Source organism: Podarcis bocagei (genome assembly GCF_964188305.1).
Source record: "Podarcis bocagei genome assembly, chromosome: 6".
In the NCBI taxonomy this organism is placed as follows: Eukaryota; Metazoa; Chordata; class Lepidosauria; order Squamata; family Lacertidae; genus Podarcis; species Podarcis bocagei.
Genome location: NC_138130.1, coordinates 32,652,556 through 32,676,792, shown reverse-complemented (window position 1 = coordinate 32,676,792; position 24,237 = coordinate 32,652,556). Strand labels below are relative to the sequence as shown.

At 42.5% G+C, this 24,237-nt stretch overlaps 1 protein-coding gene across 3 annotated transcripts in view; it reads right to left on the bottom strand.

Annotated features, from left to right (window-relative positions):
• VWA3B (von Willebrand factor A domain containing 3B) overlaps positions 1 to 24,237 on the bottom strand; it is a 73,895-nt gene that overhangs the window by 37,159 nt on the left and 12,499 nt on the right. For all 3 annotated transcript variants that reach the window (XM_081197538.1, XM_081197539.1, XM_081197540.1), the window contains exons 6-12: positions 23,865 to 24,024; positions 22,957 to 23,126; positions 21,824 to 21,945; positions 13,630 to 13,746; positions 12,392 to 12,585; positions 4,361 to 4,515; positions 1,937 to 2,075 (exon numbers count right to left, since the gene is read on the bottom strand). In XM_081197538.1, coding sequence (XP_081053664.1) covers positions 1,937 to 2,075; positions 4,361 to 4,515; positions 12,392 to 12,585; positions 13,630 to 13,746; positions 21,824 to 21,945; positions 22,957 to 23,126; positions 23,865 to 24,024 — 1,057 coding nt within the window. The remainder of the gene's footprint in view (positions 1 to 1,936; positions 2,076 to 4,360; positions 4,516 to 12,391; positions 12,586 to 13,629; positions 13,747 to 21,823; positions 21,946 to 22,956; positions 23,127 to 23,864; positions 24,025 to 24,237) is intronic.

The window sequence follows — 24,237 nt, the reverse complement described above, 5'->3', positions numbered from 1 at the left end:
AAATGTCACACTTTTTGCTGTACTTGAAAAGCAAATGACTACAGGAGCACATTTCATTCTTCTAGAAGTGCTAACGATTATTTATTTTTGGAGATTGTAATTCTACCTCACAGTGTTTTGAACGTACTGAATCTACCCACACACCTCAAACTGGAGAAAGTACCGTATCTTTCGCTCTATAAGACGCACCCAATCATAAGACGCACCTAGTTTTAGAGGAGGAGAACAAGAAAAAAAAATGTTCTCTCCCTCTCTGTGCAGCGCCCCTTCAGCAAAGCGGCAGGAGAAACAGAGCCCCTGCCATTTCTTCTCCCGCTTCGCTGAAGGGGCACTGCGCAGAGAGGGAAAGCTGCGCAGCACCTCTCCAGCAAAGCGAAGCCAGGAGAGCCAGAGGGATCAATCCCTCTTGCTCTCCTGGCTTCAGCAAAAGCAATGCAAAGCCTCCTGCGCACAGCGGGAGCGCTCCCACTGCCCTCAGGAGGCTTTGGGCGGCTGTCCCTGAAGCCAGGAGAGCAGCTGCGCAGCCTGCATTCGCTCCATAAGACGCACACATATTTCCCCTTACTTTTTAGGAGGGGGAAGTGCGTCTTATAGAGCGAAAAATACAGTATCTATGTTTTCATTAGATAGAGGGGGGAAATTGTCACTGAGTGGTAGTTAGGGATGTTAGGCATCGTTTCCCATTCCGCTCTGTAATCATCGCATGCGGCACTGTTTCCATTTCCGCTGCTGTTTGCCTTCTACCAAAGACAGCTTTATTATTCTCGCTATCTGATGTGGTGAAATTACATAACTTACATAATGAATTATGTAAATGCCATTGTCACTATGTTATTCCAACCCCATTCATTTCAATGCAAAGGAAACACACACAAAATGGGGGGGGGGGCACACATAATCAGTGAAATATCATTCATGAACCAAAAGCAATGGCAGCAAATGTGGATCATATTGTGGATCAAATTGATTTTCATTCTGGACATAGGGATGTACAGTGGTACCTTGGTTCTCAAACGCCAAAAATCCCAGAAGTAAGTGTTCCGGTTTTCAAACGTTTTTCAGAAGCCGAACGTCCGATGCAACTATTGGCTATTGTTTCCAGGGTCCCTGCACCAATCAGAAGTGCCACGCCTTGGTTTTCGAACGTTTCAAAAGTCAAATGGACTTCCAGAACAGATTAAGTTCGAGAACCATGGTACCACTGGATTTGGCGCTTTTGTTTTTGCTATTTATTTTGCATTTTTGTTTTTGAGGCTTTTGGGGTTAATTTGTTTTTGTGACTGTGTGGAACCCAGTTCAGCTACTGATTGATTGACTGATTGTGTGACTGTGGAAATGGATAAAAGACCCCCATTCAAACATTGACTATCATCAGTGCAGGTAAGGGAAAAAAGTAATTTTAATTTTTATCATCCACAATAATGTCTTATTTATTTTATGGTACAGTACATTATTGCTTTCATTTTATGGATCAGTGTTCTCATTAGATAGTAGAATTCATGTTAAATTGCTGTTTTAGGGGTTGTTTTTAAAAGTCTGGAACAGATTAATCCGTTTGCATTATTTTCTATGGGAAAGCGTGCTTTGGTTTTGGAATGCTTTGGTTTTGGAACAGAATTCCAGATCAGAAGTTTGAGAACCAAGGTACCACTGTATAAACAAACATCAGCAATTTCCACTCCCATTTCCACTCTCCTATTGGCAGAGCACATAGTTTGCACTCGATAAGGTCCCAAGTTTTGTCCTTGCATCTCTAGGCAGGATTGGAAAGAATCCTGTCTGAAGCACTGGGAGTAGACCAGTTAGGTGGACTAATCAATTATCTGACTTGGTACAGCTTTCTATATCCCTCTGCATGACTGGAGAAATATAGAATATGTCTTTGCATGCATTTTGTTTTACAATGCTTGCCTTGGGGAACATAGTTGTCACTCACCCGCATGAGCTGAAATATTTTCTGCTTCACCACGGGCAGTTTGTCTTTCATAGAGTGGGATGTATCAATGAGAAAATAGATGTTATCTTCAGTTACGTCTCCAAAGAGTGCTCTGCTCCCTTTTTTCAGCTCCTGAAGTCTACAGGAAAACACGTTCAATGTGAAATGAGAGGCACAGACTAAACTGTGTAAAACGCTCCCTTTGTCTTTCCTTAACTATCCTATGCTTCTAAAAACTTATCTAGTAATAGAGATCAAATAGAAAAACCCAGTCAAATATTATTTTTAAAGAAAACTAAAGTCATTATATATACAATAGCCTTTAAACGTGAAAACCTATTAAAGCTTAAAACCATACAAGAATGGGATCTAGCGTCTAGAACTCCTCTGCATTTTAAGGGGTATCAATATGGTGTGGTAGTTTGAGTGTTGGACTAGGACTGAGAAGACAAGGTCTTTGTAGGCCACGAAGTTCACCAGAGGACATTAGGCCAATGACCACCTCTCCACTTGACCTATCTCAAATTGCAAGGATAAAATGAGGTTGAGGGACTATGTATTCTGCTTTGAGGCCCCTGAAGTATATTATTAATGGTAACATCGTCAACATCAAATTTTTAAAAAAAATATTTATTCAATTACAGTATAAATGTATTATTGTTTACTATATAATTATTCTGTTGCTTCACAAATTCCTGATAATGTACTCATTACCATTTCCCCTTCATCTCAAAATGTACTGCATAAAAATAAATACCTGAATAGTTGACATGGCAACCTAGAGAAGCCATAGTGTCAGAGAAGGCTGTTTACCAGGTTAGGTTCATTACCTCCTGTTCCTTAGCTTAACCTTTTCCCACCCATGGCTTTTTAAACTGTACTCTCTCATTAATACACCTACATCAACGTGTGGGCTGCGTGTTTCAAAACAACACTTAACCAACCACTTTACTGGCGAATATAGAGCAAGGGTATGGAACCGATAACCATCCAGATATTGTAGGACTCCCAACTCCCATCTGCTCCATGCAGCACGGCCAATTGTCAGCAAAGATGGGAGTTGTAGACCAAAACATCTGGAGAACATCAAACCAGGAAAGGCTATAATTCAGAGAACTATGTGGGATGTAATATCACAAAAGCAGTCAAATAAAACATTTCCTGTTTGCCCAGAGTGGACACATAGGGGAATGTTGCTCCATCCAGGAGGACTTCCTGTCACACCTGGTCTTGAGCATCCTCCCCCTGTAGATGGGCTTGACCCTGGGAGACCCCATAAAAGAGCTGGTCATGCAGCCATCTTCCCCTTTTCTCTTGATGCTCGTCCTCTTGTATTATCTTGATGCTTTTGCTGTGTGCTGTCTCTCAGCCAGCAGCACATGAACCCACACTTTTCTATGCATCTGTAACTACAAGCTAAAGCCTGCCTTCAGGATCACACTGTGGACTGAATGTGTGTAAACCTTATCACTACTTTAAAAGAAGATTTCACTGTGTCATTATTGTTTTAAGAGGGAACAAAAGGGGATTAACCAGGAACAAAGCCAATCTGGACAAGCCAGACTGGATTGCTTAACTCAAGTGATTCTCACAAATCCAATCAACTAGCTTCCTGCTATGTACAGTGGTACCTCAGGATACATACGCTTCAGGATACATACGCTTCAGGTTACAGACTCCGCTAACCCAGAAATAGTACCTCGGGTTAAGAACTTTGCTTCAGGATGAGAACAGAAATTGTGCTCCGGCAGCGCGCCGGCAGCAAGAGGCCCCATTAGCTAAAGTGGTGCTTCAGGTTAAGAACAGTTTCAGGTTAAGAACGGACCTCCGGAACGATTTAAGTACTTAACCCGAGGTACCACTGTACATGGGAATATGTTCCGCTACAAGCTCACTAGCGTGAGTGAGGAAGGATAACATTAATCAATATATCCTCTCCTACTGTCCTCAACGTTCCCACAAACTATGCTGAGGCCAGCTTAACAAACGATATAGTGCATCTTCTGAGAAGGGGATCACAGGTTGCCCATCCCTGTCATGCAGAATACAGAGCGTTACAGGTTAGGCATGAAAATGTTGCATTTAGGTTCAGGTATGATCTCAAACCCACAGGTGAATTGCACCATAACTTGAGAAGCCATGTAAGAAGATTGAATTGGTGATACAAACATGTTCTGTAATATCTCTCTCAATAAGGTCACTCTAAATGCTTTATCAACTAATCTTTGTGTGACTTTTTTCCCATATGCTAATCCAAAAGTTTTTTTTTAAGGCCTTGTGAAAATTTTAAGACCTGACAAAAGTTTATAACAGTGCCCAAATATCGCACAATCATTTTAAAAGCAGACAAAAAGTTATGCATTGGATAGATTTCCCATTATGGGACGCTGCTTTTGAAAATATTGCATTAGAAAGCAATTGAACCTTAGTTCCATTTGATCGAGAACAGTCTTCATTTTATCTTCATACTGTTTGCACCTTTCCCCAGTCAAATGCATATGCAGCGTGGGCCCATCTTCCAAGTCTGTATGCAAAAACTTGTCGCAGTATTTTGCATCGATTAACTTCTTGTTAGACTCCTATATGAGCAAGACGTTCGGGGGAGAAAGTGGAGACATGATCTATACAAAGCATTGGTTAGAACATTTTAATGCTGCATTTTAATGAAGACATGGCAAACACACACACTCTCAAGCTCTCTTAGGCCTCCCTGTGAGGCATCAGGCATAAGCCTGCATTTTATTAATGTTTGATCAGGACTTGTATATTAAAGAGGGCTTAATTTTCAAACGTTTCATGCCAGGCAGAGAAAACCTTGGCCATTCTCCTAAGACAAGGGGCCCCTTTTGATTTATAGCAGAAAGCAATTCTCAAAGTCGTAAAAGCTGAAATTACAGACTAAAAGCAGGACATTGACCCTACATGTTACAGAAGATAACAAAGGCAGAGATAAATAATTAGGAATGGGCAAATAGTAAAATGATACCATGGGCCTCTCTTAAAACCTTGAGCTGTATTTTCTAAGGCCAGAGGCTTTTTAAAGCATCTAGCTGGGAAGTCTTTTTAAAACTGTTTCTTTCTTAAACTGAGAGAAAAGGCAACTGGCTTGGCTGGGGAAAAAGAAGCTTCTTCCTATTTTATTTTGAGGCTGGAAAGGAGGCTGAAGGGGGGGGAATGTAACTGAAGAGGTTTCTTTAAAAACTGTTTTTTTACTGAGTTCCTTCCTTGAGAAGCTTTATTCTTTTAAAAGGTTACCTATGATAATGTATGAAATATATTAGCTTAAATATATTGGCTTAAATGTAACTATGCAAAGGATTTAGAAAGTAACAAATTTAGATGTTAGATTCTTATTTCATAGAATCATAGAGTCCTAGAGTTGGAATAGACTACAGGGGCCATTGAGCTCAGCCTCTTGCCAGACAAGAAGACGCCATCAAATGCTGTCCAGATATATTAGCTGTCAGAGAAACCTTCAAATGAAGGATATCTTTCAATGTTGATGTGAAACTCAAGATCCTTGACATATGTTTAAGATAAAAATTTAAGATTAACCATTTGTTTTAAAAGGCAATAGGGCAGGGAGGGCAAGAGGTGAGCTGGTAATTAAGATTCCTTGTTGAGACACATGTAAGATATATTACTACTTATTTGTCATTTATAGATGTAACAATATATAGCTGTTTGTGTTCCTTATAAGGACAGGAGGATGTGGGTGTATCTTTTAGGATTGGATATAGCAATCAGCCAATAGGAAATCCAACCAGGCTGATTGGACAGAGGCAGCCCAAGGAGGAGCAAAGGGGGCTGGATTAAGGGAATATAAGTGCTGGCCATAATGGCAGGAGGCCAGGCCAGAGCTTGGTAACCATATACCACTGTGCCTCTCATTTATTTGTCTGACAAATAAATAATTATTTTAATTTCTCTATTGCTGCGTTGAATATTTCATTCCAGCTAAGCGTTAACCACAAGCAGGGTGCTACATTTTATGGTGCCTGCGACTCGGATAAGTGGTCTGCTGGAACGCAGCGCCTTCGCCTCACTGGACGGGGTACAAGAGAGAGGACAACTGTGCCTACCCAGCGCGCACTGGTAAATTTTTCCAGGGGGAACGCAGAAGTCTCGTCTGTCTGATACCCTGCTCACTGGCGGCGACGGACCGGGGGGAAACGGAACCAACCAGGGGTAAGTGCACAAAGGGATTTTTGGCCCTCCAATTAACTGGGAGGAAGAGAAGTCTTGATCAAACTTCTGCGTCTCAGTAAGTGGGAACTGAGTACGCTAGGTGGTTGGATACATCAGATGGTGATCTGGTGGGGGAAAAGGGAAGAATGGGAGGTAGTGTGTGGTGAAGTATCTAGCGCATTGTATGTGTGAGAAAGTACAGAGCAATCTGTAGCTGACCTGAGTGTGGAGTGGGCAGTACTTCGGTTCCCAGTGAGGCGACTCCATCTGGGCAAGGAAACCCACGAAGCGTGTGTGTGAGTGACTGAGTGGATACTTCACAGGGCCATACAATGGGAGTTGGGGGTTCAAAAGGGGAAAATACACCTCTTGAATGTATGTTAAATAATTTTAAGAAAGCCTTCTCAGGGGCATATGGAGTCAAAATGACGCCAGAGCGCCTGAGAACGTTATGTGAATTAGAGTGGCCGAATCAAAATACTAAATGGCCATCTCAAGGAACCTTTGATATAAATTTAGTAAGCAAACTTTCGTCTAACATCGCCAAAGAGACTGGAGGGTGCCCAGAACAATTTTCACATATAGATTCTTGGCTGAGCACATTAAATAAAAATCCTCCATGGATAAGGGAATGCAAAGTCCAACGATGCAAATTATTGGCTGTAAAAGCCAAAGCTAGGAAAGGAATCTTGCCAAATAAATCCAAACACTCCACCAGTTGTAACCCCAAGGCAAGAAAGTGGAATGAATAATGGGGGTGGAGTCACAGAACTTGATTCCTTGATAGATTATGATAAATATCTTCAGGAGGCATTGGAGTTCTATAATGAAGCCCAAGCAGAAGTGGTTATTCCACCTGTGAGTCCCAGTAGAACTCCATCTACAGTCTCCTTTAGTGAAACAACTGATTGCCTACCCCAAACCCCTGTACATCCAAGTCCTAGAGAATTATTACAGAAGTTACAGGGAGACCTTAATCGGTCAGCAAGCAATACAGCCAGGCGTATAAAGCTGCTAAAAGAACGCCTTGGGACAAATACCATCCCCTATGATTTGAGGCCCCTAGAGCAAGGCGAAGAGAAAGATCACGTAGTAGCCCCTCTCAGAAGAGTATTTGATGCACTTGAGGAGCCTGTGCTGGTTAACGGGCTACCTGGACCAAGGCCACCTCGAACTTCGACCCTCCAGTACATTCCATTCACAACTACGGATCTGATGAATTGGAAAACACACACCCCATCTTTTGCAGAAAAACCTCAGGCTATGATGGACTTGGTGACTTCAATAATAAATACTCATAGTCCTACTTGGACAGATTGCCGCCAGCTCCTGAATACTCTGTTCACCACTGAGGAAAGGAGAGACATAATTGAAAAGGCACAGATATATTTGCGTGAGCAGGCCAGAGTGGGAAATATTTTTAATATTGACCGTCATCTCCAAGACAACTTTCCCTTGGAAGATCCTAATTGGGATCCAAACAATGCAATTCACCTGGCCAGGCTTACCACCTACCGCCAGACGCTTGTGCAAGGTATCTGCAGGGCATGCCAGAAGCCCACTAATATGTCTAAAGCCTCAGGAGGGTAGACGTGTTACCCATAACACTGTTTCGTGTTCGGTGCACACCCACAAAAAGACTTAAGTTGTCACCTTTTGAGCTCCTGTATGGGAGGCCGCCCTCCTTTGTTCAGGATAGTCCAACTGACCTCAAACAAATAAGAGACCATGTGACACAGGGACAAGTGCAGTCTCTCTCCCGTGTTTTTGTCTCTCTCCCGTGTTTGTTTGTTTGTTGTTTCTCTTAACAGGTGGGCCCTCGAGCGCACGCCGTGCAGCATTGCCGAGCCGATTCATCAGTTCCAGGCTGGCGATAGCGTATGGGTGAAAGAGTGGAAACGTGATCCACTTGCACCTAAGTGGCGTGGACCTTACACCGTCTTGCTCTCTACTCCAACAGCGGTGAAGGTAGCTGAGGTGACCCCCTGGATTCATCACTCCCGTTTGAAGAAGTCCGAAGGCAGTTGGACGTGCAAAGGTGACCCCTCTAATCCTCTTAAACTGACTCTCTCCAAAAACCCCTGTATCTAGCCCTACCGGGAACGGGCTAGGTCACGGGCAACATTTGACGACCGGCCTGCTGCAGCCACAACCTGGAAGCTGGCTGACCTGCGCACGCCTGAAGCTTGAGGAGCATCTGAACCAGCGATTGTGAAAGGAAAGATTCTCTTATACAATTGATTGACTGCCCCACAATTAATTGACTGCCCACCTCCTTGTGGAACAATTATCAGAGATATTACTCATTGGGGATCCTCGGGATATATGTTTTGGTCTTGGTGGTTCCCCATTTCTGTCACTGGGGGAATTATATTGGGACTAATATTTATTTGCTATCACTATAAGGTAATCTTTTGTGGAAGGAATGCATATGCTAGACATCAACATGATTCTATTATTAATCCTGATCCCTTGGGAAGGGGAAGGGTCCTTAAATCTGGCCAAATTGACTAAATATGGATTCCACCATGACCACAATATGTGGGTAGGTTTAGCTGAAATGGTAGCCAATGTTGCAAATAGGACCAATTGCCTTGTTTGCTCTCTCGGGCCAGATGATTCAGAGGGAGGTATGCCCTTATTACCGATACCATTAGATGCCATTGGTATGGTAAGCGAAATACCACACCAAACAGAAGTACAGAATTTCCCCGGATGGAACTCAACTAAACCATTACGAGTTATACCTGTACAAGGGGAATTCTGTGTACATAGATCATCAGATGCAGCTGATTCTACCATGATAGGTTCTTCTCATTGTCACTATACTTGGGATAATATTAAGAATACCTGGGCACACGATACTACCTATCGAACTCGGGATGCCTTGCCCTGTGCACCTCCTTTTATTCATGCATGGAAAGTGGTATGGAACATAACTGTGACAGAAAAAGGCAATCTAACATACTGCACTGTGAACTCTCTACCTCTTTTGCTATTTCGCCTTCTGTACTCCACGTACCAAAGACCTCAGACACGATGGTTGTGGTGGATATGTGGAGAATGGGCATACAAGAAACTCCCCTCCAAATGGAGTGGGACTTGTTTCCTGGGATGGGTATTACCACCAATGTGGATTATGCCCACTAATTTGCCCAAGCGTACACGAAGAAACGCTGATATTTCTCATATAGCAGGAGGAAGTACCCAAAGTTGGAGCGGTACTGATGATTGGCCACCAGAGCGCATTATAGCCTATTATGATCCTGCCTCCTGGAATCCTGGTGAGCTCATACAAGGGGCACGGGATCCTATTTATAATCTAAACAGAATAATTCGATTGCAAGCAGTAGTGGAACTTGTAACCAATGCAACGGCCAAGAGTTTGAGACTTATTGCACAACAGTTGGATGAAAGTAGAGCCGCCATTTTGCAGCTGAAAATGGGAATGGATTATGTACTTGCCAAGCAGGGAGGCCTATGTGGAGTCTTGAACTTGACAGGGAATGCCTGTTGCTTTAACATTTCAGATAATGGTGAGGCAATCCGTGTGTTGGCCACAAAGATGGAGAATATAGCACATGTCCCAGTACAAACATGGGAAGGATGGGATATGGGATGGCTCACCAATTGGTTACCTAATGTCACAGGACTCAAAGGGATACTATTGTCTTGCTTGTTTTTCTTGACAGTAGTGGTAATGGTTTTATGTATGATGCCATGTATCATTTCATGTTTTAGAAGTACAATTAGCAAGATGGTTTCAAATGAAACTCTACCTCATATCATGGCCCTATACAGAGCTTTACCTCAGGAACATGATGAAGGTCAAGCTATCAAGGACACTTGGGATGAAGGTCCTTGAGCTTGAAAGGGGGGAATGAGGCATCAGGCATAAGCCTGCATTTTATTAATGTTTGATCAGGACTTGTATATTAAAGAGGGCTTAATTTTCAAACGTTTCATGCCAGGCAGAGAAAACCTTGGCCATTCTCCTAAGACAAGGGGCCCCTTTTGATTTATAGCAGAAAGCAATTCTCAAAGTCGTAAAAGCTGAAATTACAGACTAAAAGCAGGACATTGACCCTACATGTTACAGAAGATAACAAAGGCAGAGATAAATAATTAGGAATGGGCAAATAGTAAAATGATACCATGGGCCTCTCTTAAAACCTTGAGCTGTATTTTCTAAGGCCAGAGGCTTTTTAAAGCATCTAGCTGGGAAGTCTTTTTAAAACTGTTTCTTTCTTAAACTGAGAGAAAAGGCAACTGGCTTGGCTGGGGAAAAAGAAGCTTCTTCCTATTTTATTTTGAGGCTGGAAAGGAGGCTGAAGGGGGGGGAATGTAACTGAAGAGGTTTCTTTAAAAACTGTTTTTTTACTGAGTTCCTTCCTTGAGAAGCTTTATTCTTTTAAAAGGTTACCTATGATAATGTATGAAATATATTAGCTTAAATATATTGGCTTAAATGTAACTATGCAAAGGATTTAGAAAGTAACAAATTTAGATGTTAGATTCTTATTTCATAGAATCATAGAGTCCTAGAGTTGGAATAGACTACAGGGGCCATTGAGCTCAGCCTCTTGCCAGACAAGAAGACGCCATCAAATGCTGTCCAGATATATTAGCTGTCAGAGAAACCTTCAAATGAAGGATATCTTTCAATGTTGATGTGAAACTCAAGATCCTTGACATATGTTTAAGATAAAAATTTAAGATTAACCATTTGTTTTAAAAGGCAATAGGGCAGGGAGGGCAAGAGGTGAGCTGGTAATTAAGATTCCTTGTTGAGACACATGTAAGATATATTACTACTTATTTGTCATTTATAGATGTAACAATATATAGCTGTTTGTGTTCCTTATAAGGACAGGAGGATGTGGGTGTATCTTTTAGGATTGGATATAGCAATCAGCCAATAGGAAATCCAACCAGGCTGATTGGACAGAGGCAGCCCAAGGAGGAGCAAAGGGGGCTGGATTAAGGGAATATAAGTGCTGGCCATAATGGCAGGAGGCCAGGCCAGAGCTTGGTAACCATATACCACTGTGCCTCTCATTTATTTGTCTGACAAATAAATAATTATTTTAATTTCTCTATTGCTGCGTTGAATATTTCATTCCAGCTAAGCGTTAACCACAAGCAGGGTGCTACACCTGTCCAACCCAAAACAGCATCCCCCCCCCCATCCCCTGCTTGGGCTTGTGGGGGGAAACTATTGTAGCTAATAGAAGACTTTTTCCCAGCCTAATTGCAACATGGGGTACGATCACTGGCGGAGGAAGAGGAGTGCAGGGGGAGCGTACCGCCCCGGCAGCACGATCCCGGTAGAGCGCTATCGCGGCTGCACCCGCCCAACCGCGCTGGGTGCCCTGCCCCTGCAGGTGGCACCCCCCGCCCCCAGGATGCACACCAGCCCCGCTCCCGCCTGCTCTCCACTCCCCAGTGCTGGAGCATGAAGCACTGCCACTGGGTAGGACAGAGGGAGTCACAACTGGGGAAAGCAGATTTAAGTCCCCCAAATAATTCTAGGAACTGCAGTTTGCTAAGGAACTGTAGCTCTGTGAGTGGAAAACTACAGTTCCCAGGATTCTTTGGGGGGTAGGTCAAGTGTTTCAAATGTACTTTAACTGTATAGTGTAGATCCACCCTGACAAGATGCTGACTTGAACTCACTTCCTCTTCCTCCATGCCTCCCTCATGACAGCATACATCTTTAACATTCTCTTCTGCTTAGATGAAAGAGGATGTGGCGCCTGCTGCAGCATGCCAGAAGCTCTGTGGTCAGTGTGACCAAACCAGTCTAATTTACCTTCCACTCAACTTCCCTCCCCTTTCTGCAGTTATTCTATATCTTTTTTATTACTGCATATTCAATTCAAATATATTTACTAATTTCCCCTTATCTTCCCCTTAATTATATCTTACTGCCTGTGTTTATATCAGTCCCGATAATGTTTTGTTTTGTTTTGTTTTTAATTGTATCTTCAAACAGTCAATAAATTTTCCCCATTCTATTTTTTTAAAGTCTCTCTTCCTGGTTTCTTATTCATCCAGTGAGTTCCACCATTTCTGCGTTTTCCATCAGTTTCAGTTGCCAATCTTCCTTTGCTGGAACCACAAACCCAAAAGTTCTGGCATGTTCTTTAATTCCTCCAGAGAGATACTGACAGTGTGGATTCATCCCTGTCATAAACTAGCACAGCTGTAAACCTATGTGACAAAACTGCAGTCAAGAAAATGTACCAAAACTAGTGGATTACCTACAGCATCAGTTTGCACCGATTCATCCTGTGGCTTGGTTCTTATGTTGACAATCCCCTTTGCATGACGAAAACTGAGATCACCAAATGCTTTTGTTATGGTCAGCTTCTGCGCTTTCAAGCCATTCTTCTGAAGCCACTCCTTGGAATTCACATAATCTTCTGCTCTTGAATCATTTACTATACCGTCAGTTTGGGCTGATGGCGTAAAAAGGTATGAATGGAATGTGCATTTGCTGACACTAGACTGACCTAATATAATCAACTCAAGCACTCTCATTTTTAAAAATACATGCTTTCCTCCCTTTTACAAAGCAATATTGCTTTGTTAAAATGACCTAAGATAGGAAGACTTTGCATATGAAAAAGCAAAGCACAATGCTTTAAAAACGTAATGCCTAAATTGGGATTTCCAAATCCAGAATTTGGAAATGTAATAATCGCCCTCTGAAATCAAAACGAGTTGTTGATCAGCTTTTTGCCCTGCAAGACTACAAAGTGCCTTAATGTGCACTGTGAGAGATATAGCTTTAAGATAACCTGTAAATTGATAAGATATGGTCCTTCGAGTCTGAAAGGATTTTGAGATAATGCATCCATTTTAAACTCCCGGCGAAGACTAAGCTTGCACTTGAACCTAGATCTCCTGGGTAAACTACCGGTACTCTATTTGAGCAAGGAAAGATGAAGTTTGCAGCTGATGGTATATAAAAAAAATTGGGTGGATGATGTACAGTACAGACCGACAGGCAAGAGAAGTTTAGGACATGAGGGCTGGTAGGCATGGCCATTCCTTGCCTCCCCAGTGCTGCTCTGCTGTTTACTCTGCAGTTTAGAAAACAGCAGTTTAGAGGCAAAAGCACACATGACACCAGAGACATAGGTATTGGCCTTATATCAAGATAAGACCATTGGGTCCATCTAGCTCAGCATTAAATAAACTGACTAGCAGCAGTCTTCCAAGATTTCAGGTAGTGTCTGCATGCATATCATGTATTCTACCAATGAGCCATGGCTTCAAGCATGCTAGAGTGGCACACTCACAATCCACACTTGCAAGAAAGATTGCAGCCACTCTATTAGGCAAACTTCCTGCAACTTGCAGATCTGTAAGAGCAACCTTATCCTTTTGAGTGACACTGACTTACAATTGTCCGCAATGGAATCGAGAGCATAATCATCAATGCTGCAATGCAGTCAGAATATTTTTAAAAAATAAATGTGTGTGTGTTCATAACATACCTGAAGGTAGTTCAGACTGCTCAAACTCTATCAGAATTCTCTGAACTTGTATCAGTGCATTCCTGGCTTCTTCCATCTCCTTCCAGATCAGGTACACATCTTCTCTGACCCCTGTTCCTGAATTTTGGAGTATACGTATACGATATACGATATCTTTATTGTCATTGTCCCATGCAGAATAATGAAATTGAAAAACTACATAAAAACTACATAAAACTACATAAAAACTACACAAAACATTCTAAAACCCCTAAAAACTCTGAAACCCCATTTTAAAATACACTATACTATAGAGACCCCTTATGCTGCGTTTAGAACCAGAATTGCATTTGCGTAGAAACTGTTTCTCAGGCGGCTAGTCCTGGCCTTTATAACCCTATACCTTCTTCCAGAAGGCAGAAGCTGAAAGAGATAATTTCCGGGGTGCGTACTATCCTGCGCTATCTCTGCCACTTTCTTATGGCACCTGGCAGCATAGATTTGATCTAAGGTGGGAAGAGTGCACCCAATTATTCTAATGCAAGAGTAATGCAAGAGGCACAGAAATAGAAGCAAATTTAGTTACCTACTGAGTTTCTCTGGCCTTTCATGCCCTCTGAATGCCTTTACTTTTGATAATCATAGAGGAGTCATGGGCAATCACTGCACACCTTTCAATAATATATCCAGGAAAAAACGCATTCCGAGTACATGGGAATGACTAATGCAGATGGGGGAAGCAAATCTGAGCTGGTTTTATAGTGTCTGACAGTAAACCTAAAGACCTGTGGATTGCTTTCTTTGGACTGCATCTAGACCCACGGGTTTGGTTTGGTTTTTTGCAAAAAAAAAAAAATTATATTGATTAAAAGAACTACAGCTCACATTGTTCTTTTTTTTTTTTAAGAACCCATTATGAAACATTTATTCATGCATCTGCAAATATCTCTGTGCTGCCAAACCAAAAAACTATCAAGGCAATGGACAGTGTTAATCATGATTTTAAAGTGAATAAACAAAAATAAGCCAAATATAACAAATCAGGTTAATACCTCAGCTGGATCACCCCTGTGTGAACAGCTATGCGAACATACGTGTTTTAACATGATCACTAAGGACTGGTAATTTTTGCTTCTGAACTCTTATACACTTATTATATATTTTAAAAGTGCAAGCTCATAGGTACACCATCATCATTTATTATTTATACCCCGCCCATCTGGCTGGGTTTCCCCAGCCACTCTGGGTGGCTTCAAACAAAATATTAAAAAAAATTAAAATGCAATAAAATATCAAACATTAAAAATTTCCCTAAACAGGACTGCCTTCAGGTGTCCTCTAAAAGTCATATAGTTGTTAATTTCCTTGACGTCTGATGGGAGGGCATTCCACAGGGCGGGGGCCACTACTGAGAAGGCCCTCTCTGCCTGGTTCCCTGTAACTTTGCTTCTTATAGTGAGGGAACCGCCAGAAGGCCCTTGGAGCTGGACCTCAGTGTCTAGGCTGGACGATGGGGGTGGAGACACTCCTTCAGGAAATACTTGCATGCATGCCCCAAATGGAAAAAGGTAGTGAAGAGGAAAGGAACAGTTACTGAGCGGAGGGACCAAAGCACACAGCACAGAAATATCACATCAGGGATCGCCCACTGGTATGGATGTGAAATAAAAAGCATAGTTATGGAAAGCATTAAACCGTGTGCATTTGAACCTCGTGTGCCCATCACCCACAGAGAAAAATCATGTGTGAATGGCCCGTTTGTGAGATCTTGCCCCTACCTGGAAGCACCCATTGCTATAGTGAGTCAAAGCTGTGTGTTCCAGCCTACCAATAAAAAATCCTGCAGAGAAGTGTACTGCATCTCCACGTACAGAGCATGCAGAAATGCAGCACTCTCTACAGATGCTTGCAATATAAAATGTGCATTTGATGTAGTCCACAAATGTTTAAGCCTTGATAAATATGTGGAATCGTTAAGGTGCCACAAATCTTCTCCTCACCGCAAACCCTACTTATCACAATGGTGGGCATTTTGCTAGTAGAGCCACACAGCGATTAAATGCTATAAAAAAATCTCAGCATGGATGCAGATAAGATAGGGAATAACACAGAGACACAAAAATATCACAAGAACAAATGTGTGCTTCTTTTCCTATATACCAGAAAGCTTCTCTGGCGCTGTATTTTAAATCAAATATACCTGCAAACGTGCTAGTTCACTGCGCCTGCAAAGCAGTCACAGATTGACTCCCCATCATTAAATACCAGCACCAGCTTTATTTGCCTGCAGTATCAGCTTAACCCTCTTCTGTGCCAAGATAATGTCATGGTTTATGATGCTGCAGTGGCACCGCAGTTGGTGCGAACTACTTTTTAAGGAGTTTATTTCCTGGCACAGCAAAATCTTGAGAGGGGGCCATAAGCCGCAGATCTGACAGCAACATGCTTCAGCTATCATAAAACTTTGAAGAAGCTAATATTTGAGGATCCAATAAATCTACAATTATTGCTCAGCTGAAATAAAGTATGTATGTTCTTGCATATGCACAAGTGCTGCTCTAACAGAAACAGCAAGGCTCCTCTCACTCCTTTTTCTTCTAGCATTGCACAGCTTTAAATGTGCTATTGTATACTGCCATCTCCTGGGACTCTCCTATATTTCTACTTTCATATTAGAGGGGGAAATCAGCCTAGGAGAATGAAGGAAAGGTTAGTAGCACACAGTTCTTAAAAGAATCCAACAGGATTTGCTGTTCTCATTTATTAGCCAGAAATAAATTTTATTGCTTAAAAACAAGAAGTGGCTTATTATCATCACCACCATTTGATGGGGGGAGCACATAAACCTGTACAAACCAGGACCATCAGATTACAGTCTGTCTAAAATGAACCACATTCACTATGATTTGGCCATTTAAAGTTATTCCCAATGCTTATTTTGTGCAAGCCCCTTTTATACTTGCTTGGAACTATAAGAAAGCATAGGCACTTTAAATTTTTTAGTTATTTAGGTTCACCATGATGATCATAATATCGAGCAACATGAACTTCTGAAAATACTACACTTCATGGTTTTCCACTCTGAAAGTATTTGTTTATTCTCTCATGTTTCTTTTAATGTTTAATAGACTATTGTATTTTAATATTCTGTTGGAAGCCGCCCAGAGTGGCTGGGGAAACCCAGCCAGATGGGCGGGGTATAAATAATATATATTATTATTATTATTATTATTATTATTATTATTATTATTATTCTACCGCTGCATGAATCCCACCACAATTCACAATGGGTTAAGACCTCCTGACAGCCTTTGCATAATAATAATAATAATAATAATAATAATAATAATAATAATAATAATAATAATAGTAATAGCAAAATATAACCTGCATATGACTCAGCATACCTTGAAAACCCAGGTGCTTAAGAAAAGAAACAGGCTCAAAAGTTTTATTTGAACTGGGTCACAAATCAGCCCAGAAGAGAAAGAAAGAGCTGCTAACTGATTTCCTCTGGGCATCTGCAACTGGGCAATAAACAAATAAAACAATGGCTCTGTTCTGCACACACCACTGACCGTGAATGTTTAATCTGTTTATCGCCTGCTCAATAAACTGCACCGCCACAGAACACGGGAACAAGTTGCATGCAGTTCCAGACCTGCATTTTGTTGCATATGCTTGGTATGTTAGGATCAGGTTGCTCTGCCACAGAGACATGAAAAGGAAAGGTAGACACTAGCGAGCCCTTCTGAAGCGACACATGGAGGCAGTAGCAGACTGAGATAAAAGCAAGCACTCATCAGCAGCTTTGCTTCTTAAAATGTATGTATGGCCCTAGGAAGGTGCCTTCACTGGTCCATGAAGGTTACTGTCAGCTACACCGCCTGCCAGTGGCTCTCCAGGGTTTCAGACCAGTCCTACCTGGAGATGCCAAGGACTGCACCTGGTACTTCCTTCATGCTTATTGATCTAAGAGCCCTTTCTCACTACGGCTTTGAGCACTCGGCCCTACCATTGGGCAGTGAGGCAGTTGTCTCAAGCAGCATATGCTATGGGGCAGCAAATGCCAGTGAGATGCTGGGTGGCGCAGAGCTGTGTTTGCATTACACAGACTGCCCTGCATCTCCTGCATTAACTTGCTGCCTTCAGGCAAGACTGGAGGTCCTTGTCCTATCACCAGCATTGGTGTAAGACTGAACAGCCAGCCCAGTGGGCTTCCGTAGGTTGTAGGAGGGGAGGGCACCATCTTGTCCTTCGCCTCAGGCAGCAAAGTGTCTTGGGCCTGCACTCAATGACACCAAACTCTATCCACCAAATAGTCAACCAGCACAGAAGGTATATCAACCTGCTACTGAGTCACAAGTTCTGTAGGACTAATTCATGAAAAGATGAAACACTGATGGGCTAGTTGCCTGAACTTCACACCGGGGTCCTATGGTTAAGTAGCCTGCTTAATACTAGAGAAAGGCTCTGCTGGGTAGCTGACTGAGGACACCAGCCATGTTCCCCTAACAATTTAAGTAGTCTGGGGAGCCCACTCAAAGTATCTCTGAACCTTTAACAAGAAAGCACTAAACTTCCTAGGTTTCCTCTTTCTCTCTCTCTCTCTGATTTGGGTATCATTTAGTACCATTTCACACACCAGCATGTCAGAATGCAATCTTTATTTTCATATTATATCTTCATTGTTTCTCAGGACATCCTTTCTAGGAAGCGCTCTATAAACAGACCCCAAAACATGCAAGACAAATATATCACTTCAGGGTCTTTTCTGCTGTAGAAGGCAGAGAGAGACAGAGAGGCAGAGGGAGTCTTGGACGTACCCAGAGTTTTCCAATTGGCTAGGCATGATGTCATAACCACAGCTATAATACTAGGTAAATGCCCAAGACTAATTGTGTTCCCTTTTAACGTGTAAATTCTATTCTGTAAAAGCAATAAATACAAGGCTTACAAAGCGTTTCTAGTAGATTACTGCACTTGCAGGCGGATTAAAACCATTCTGCAATTTAGCCGTTAAGAAAAGGGAAAGTGCAGGGGCATAATTTTAAGAGCCGCAGCAGCTTTCAACGCATCTATTGAAATATAAACGAGAGGGAGCAGGAATGCTTCTTGCTCACAATGGAACCCAGCAGAGAGGCTCTGTTAGTTGCAAGCCATCATTAAACAGCTGCTGAATTAAAATTAAAATACAGAGGAATTAGAAAGTCGTCCCTCTTAGAAATATCACAGTCCCAAGTGACCTTTAAATAAAAGGACAAGCAGTGCTTCCAAGAAAAGAGGGCATTCTTTTTCTGGCCGCATTAAACGCAATTACACTTATTCTATTCTTTATGTTCCAGGATCTACTCTTTGTTTTGCAGCCTGGGGGGCAAGGGTGTCAACGCCATGTGCTGGCTTGAACCCTACATGGCTTGGAGAATTAGGCTACGTACGCAACATACCTTAAAAGCATATTCTTTCCCTCAAAGAATTATGAACACTGTTGTTTGCCGAGGGTTGCTGGGAATTGGAACTTTGCAAGGGGTAAACAACACTGCCCAGATTTCTTAAGAGGGAAAGAATGCGTTTTGAAGGTTTCTCGGGTTTTTGACAGGCGGATTTGACAGGCGGGCATCCCCATCTGCTTGCCAATCATGTGGCATCACAATGACATCATGCTATTGACAAGGCCGATCCTAATTAGGGTCTGGCCTGTGGAGCCAAAAAGGCCCTCCACCTTTGCAACATGCACATATATAGCACGCAGCCCAACCCTCTATGTGTGTACCCAGAAAGTAAGCTCTACTAATGAGACTTACCGTATTTTTCGCTCTATAACACGCACCAGACCATAACACGCACGTAGTTTTTAGAGGAGGAAAACAAGAGAAAAAAAATTCTAAACGAAATAGTGGATATATGATTTTTGTGGTTCATGCTGTGGCCACAGACATGTGATCTGGCAGTGAGTTTGGAGTAGCCCAATGCAAAAATCCTGAGGATCCATGTGGATCCATGCTTTGTAACCACCGAGGAGGAAAGGAAGGGGAACCATGGATCATCTGCTCATGACTGCAGCAGATCCCACCTGCCACCCGTAGGCATTCGCTCCATAACACACACAGACATTTCCCCTTACTTTCTAGGAGGAAAAAAGTGAGTGTTATGGTGCAAAAAATACGGTAATCCCAAGTCAGTGTTTACTCCAGCCTTGTACAAGATAAATGAACAGACAAGCAAAAGAAAAGCCATCCTAAAAAAACTGCAGTAAAGGCAGGCAAATTAAAACAGCTGAAAAATTAATAGCAGGATACAACAAAGTAGCAGATAAAAAGAATGTTGAAAAACTAAGTCTTTAAAAGATGTCTGGAAAGCGGAAGAGACCTGGAAGACCTACACATGGAGGGTATTCCAGTCTCAGAGCCCCTGTCCATGTAACCTCAAAGAAAGGTGGAACTAACAGCAGAGTCTCTGACACCGATCTTAACTGGTGAAAAGGCTCATGTAGGAGCAGGTGGTTCCTGGGGGTCATTTTGCCATACAGGTTGTTTTTAAAACATATTAAAGTCAAATAAATGCTGGCTAATTCCCCACCACCCTGGTGCATTTACTTATACAGTCGTACCTTGGATCCTGAACGCCTTGTGAGTCAAGCGTTGTGGCTCCCAAACGCCGCAAACCCAGAAGTGAGTGTTCCGGTTTGCAAACATTCTTTGGAACCCGAATGTCCAACGTGGCTTACACGGCTTCCGATTGGCTGCAGGAGCTTCCTGCAGCCAATCAGAAGCTGCACCTTTGTTTCCAAACGTTTTGGAAGTCGAACAGACTCCCGGAATGGATTCTGTTCCGCTTCCAAGGTACGACTGTAATGTGGAATCTCAGCATGTGTCCTGTTTAAAATCTTGCACATTCTAGAAAATATCTGAAAAGTAATTGAATCAAGATGTGATGACTTGTTAGTTATACACACACACACACACACACACACACACACACACACACACACACCACACATTTGAAGCTCAGTGACAAAAAGGGAGGAAAGAACTTGTATTGATTTATGTATGCATATAGTCTGCCTTGTTCCTGGGCAATCAGCATTTGAAAATTGTGTGTACTCAGTCACAACAGGGACTAATGTTTCTCTGTTTTCTCCTGGCTGTTAGCGATTTCTTCTTTCCTATTAACACACGTAATTTGATACACAATTATTTGGAAGCTAGCAAACCCCTTGGGGGCTTTTGCATTTATTCAAAACAGGCCTGCTGGAACATGTAAACTTGCCACCTTTCTGAAAGGGAATGTTTTTCACCCTTCCTCTTCACTTTCTCTAAATATCAAACACTCTTCTCTAAAATACAGGAAATAGGGGATGTCCAGCTCCATTAGCTAAAAATGGTTTCAGAAAGAAAATGGCCTTTCCCCCTCCCACACAGCACAATGAACTTCTCAACGTCATGTGCCGTTGTAAAACTGTTCCCCATTACCATATTGTTCTATGGGCTGTCCCAGTGATGTCTTCTACTCTGTGCGCCTTCCAGTTTAGCTTAGGAAATTTGTGGAATTAATTTCAGAACTGGTACGCGCGTTGTTTGCCACTGTTTTGAATGTGCACCCCCACCATCTGAAGTGAGGCAGGTGGATACAGGGGGGAAAGGCCTTTTTGGCTGCAACACTTCATTTGCAGAATTCTCTCACCATGGAGGCATGCCTAGTCTCTTATGTGCTAGACAGGAGACCTTTTGATTTCCCCAGACTTTTAAACTCCAGTGTATCTCTCTTTAACACACACACAAAATATAGTTGTTTTTAGCACTGTTCTACCATTGTGAGTCATTGTATTGATCTTTTACTGTGCTTATTGAGTAATTGTAAACTGTCCTGGAAATTTCTGAACGAAAAGAGATAGTATAGAAATGTTTCAAATAAACGTTGTTGTTGTTTGTGTGTGTGTGTGTGTGTGTGTGTGTGTACACAATGAAAACAATTGAAGTACTAGTGGTTTTATATTGTGGTTTTATGCTGTAACTTTCCTGACGCTTGCAGATATTGGACGTATATAAAATAAATAAATAAAATAAAATAAAATAAAATAGAAGAAGTGGCAGCCTGAGCAGAAAAATGTGCACTGCTCCAGGAGCGAGGCTGGTGAGAGCTATGGTCCATGGAGATTCTTGACTGAAGGGAGGAAGGCATTTGGGGCATAACAATCAACATTCTTTTGTTTTACCTAGAGGCAGGTTCCCTTTCAGTTTCCTCGAATTCTGGGTAAGTAAGGCTTTCTCATCCTCGTCGCTTATTGAGGTTTCTATCATGTCCATGTAGTCCTCTCTCTCAGCAAATGCATGGAACCTGAAGGGATAAAGTGTTTCAATCTGTATGCAAAGGTTATAAACAGGCTTCAAAGGAGCTGGTATGGAGCAGTGGCTAGAATGTCAGACCAGGCAGACCGAAGTTTAAGTCACACCTCAGCTACGGTCTACTGAGTGATTTGGGGGCAGTCATCCTCTCTCAGCCTAGCTTACCTCACATGGCTGTTTTAAAAAATATGAAGGAAGAGAACACGTTTCACTTTTGACTTCTTAAAGGGAAAATAACTGCAACAAATAAACGTAGTAATTTCCACTGGTTGTCAGGCTCAAGCACCATCAGGATGTTCTCTTTGTACTCTTTTATCACCAGAGTTTCATAAAACTCACAGGTGGCCATAACAAACTGGGGGTTCGCGTAGCATAACTTGCATTTATCAGTTTAATAGCAACTCACAATTGAGGCCTCACTCTTTTCGGCTTGCTCTACTGTTAAGCAGAGCTGCCTTGGGCTGCTGATTTTGGATGTCATGAAAGGCACTAAATGCTTGTCATTGTTGTGTTTTTTACTCCCAGGGAGTAACTTGGTCAAGTTTGAGTACTATGCACCTTGAATAGGGGAGAAGGGCGTTTAACTACAGTGGTACCTCAGGCTACGAACTTAATTCGTTCTTAACCCGAAACAGTTCTTAACCTGAGGCGTGCTTTTGCTAATGTGGCCTCCCACTGCCACTGGCATGCGTTTTCAGTTCTCATCCTAGGGCAAAGTTCTCAACCCAAGGTACTACTTCCGGGTTAGCAGAGTTTGTAACCCAAAGTGTTTGTAACCCGAAGCGTTTGTAACCTGAGGTACCACTGTACACCGCATTGGGCAGCTAAACATCTTGGGCTGAACCTGTTCCACCAGACCTTGTATTTTCTTCTCAGAGAGACAGAGGAAGGGGGAAAGTGACATATTTGGGCAAAAAACACAAAGAGAAAGCATGCGATCTGCACAGATCCATATCTCCATTTGCAAAATAGATTGATAGTGCTGAAATCATTTACCTCATACCTGCCAGTGGTCAGATGACTCAGCTCCTTTAATAAAGCAATAGTCTCTTCTTCTCGAGCATTAAAAGACACTGTATGGACTGGGCATGGGCACCTCGATATCTTCTGCAGGAGCAAATGTCTCATGCATTCTGGCATATCGCCCACAGTGAAATAGTACACGGCCTCGGTCTGTGATGGACAAGTCATTTGAACCATGAAGCATATTTGTAACATTCCCCCCCCCCCACCTGCTTTTCATTTCTAACCCCCCATTCATCCAAGGAGCTAAGGTGGCATACATGGTTTCCCCCCTCCTCACAACATCCTTGTGAGCTAGGTTAGACTAAGGGACAGTGACTGGCCCAAGTCCATGGCTTTGTGGCCAAGTGGGGATTTGAACCCTGATCTCCCAGGTCCTAGTCCAACACACTTAACCACTACACCACACTGGCATCTCTTATAATAGCAGCAATTCAGCCCAAAGGGCTGCACAGTGAGCCCCACATGCCCGGAAGTGTTAGGGAAACTGGGATTAATTGGAGACTTCCTGGCTTAATTGTGGCTCACCTAAAAAAGGTTGCAGTGCGCCAAAGAGGTATTTGCATCGCTTAACTTTCAGATAGGTTCATCGAAACTAGGCCTATGCTTCAAAGCCCCTTTAGTGTCATTGAAACATTTCTCTCCTGCCTGCTCCGTGGGAAATTCTGCTCTCAGAATGCAACGCTGTCATGCATATATGATATTGGTAAGAACCAGCCTGCAGATCAACTTGAAAGAAATTCCTTCTAAATAGCCCCCAATGTTCTTTTATTAGCATGTATTATCCCCGTCCATAATTCATGTCTGTAGCACTTGCAGTCAAAACTCTCACGGGGATATATCCCTAGACATAACCGAAGACTTCTAGAAATGTGTGAGAGAGATTACCGTGTCATCAAACAAGGCCTCCATGATCGCTTCTGTGGGGCCCGAGTGGCAAACAGCTGGCCTGTACTCTATCGCCCACAGCCACTCGACAGCCGCTTCTATAGAGGCCTCCGACACAGGAACAGTTTTCTCTTGCCACCTTGCAAGATCTTGAGCCCCCCTGGAAAGGAGAATAGCTAAGATATCTAGAGAAATGGCTAAACTTGTCTTGCAATAACAGCTCTGGTAGACTAAAAAGCGCAGCAAGGAGCATCTGTCCCTGTCAAGGTTTTGTTTGGAGATTATTGGGGGGGGGGGTGGAAGGGGAAAGGCCTTATCCAGTGTCTAGACAGACATATGATCTGGGTGCCAAATGTCTGTGGAGTTTCCCAGA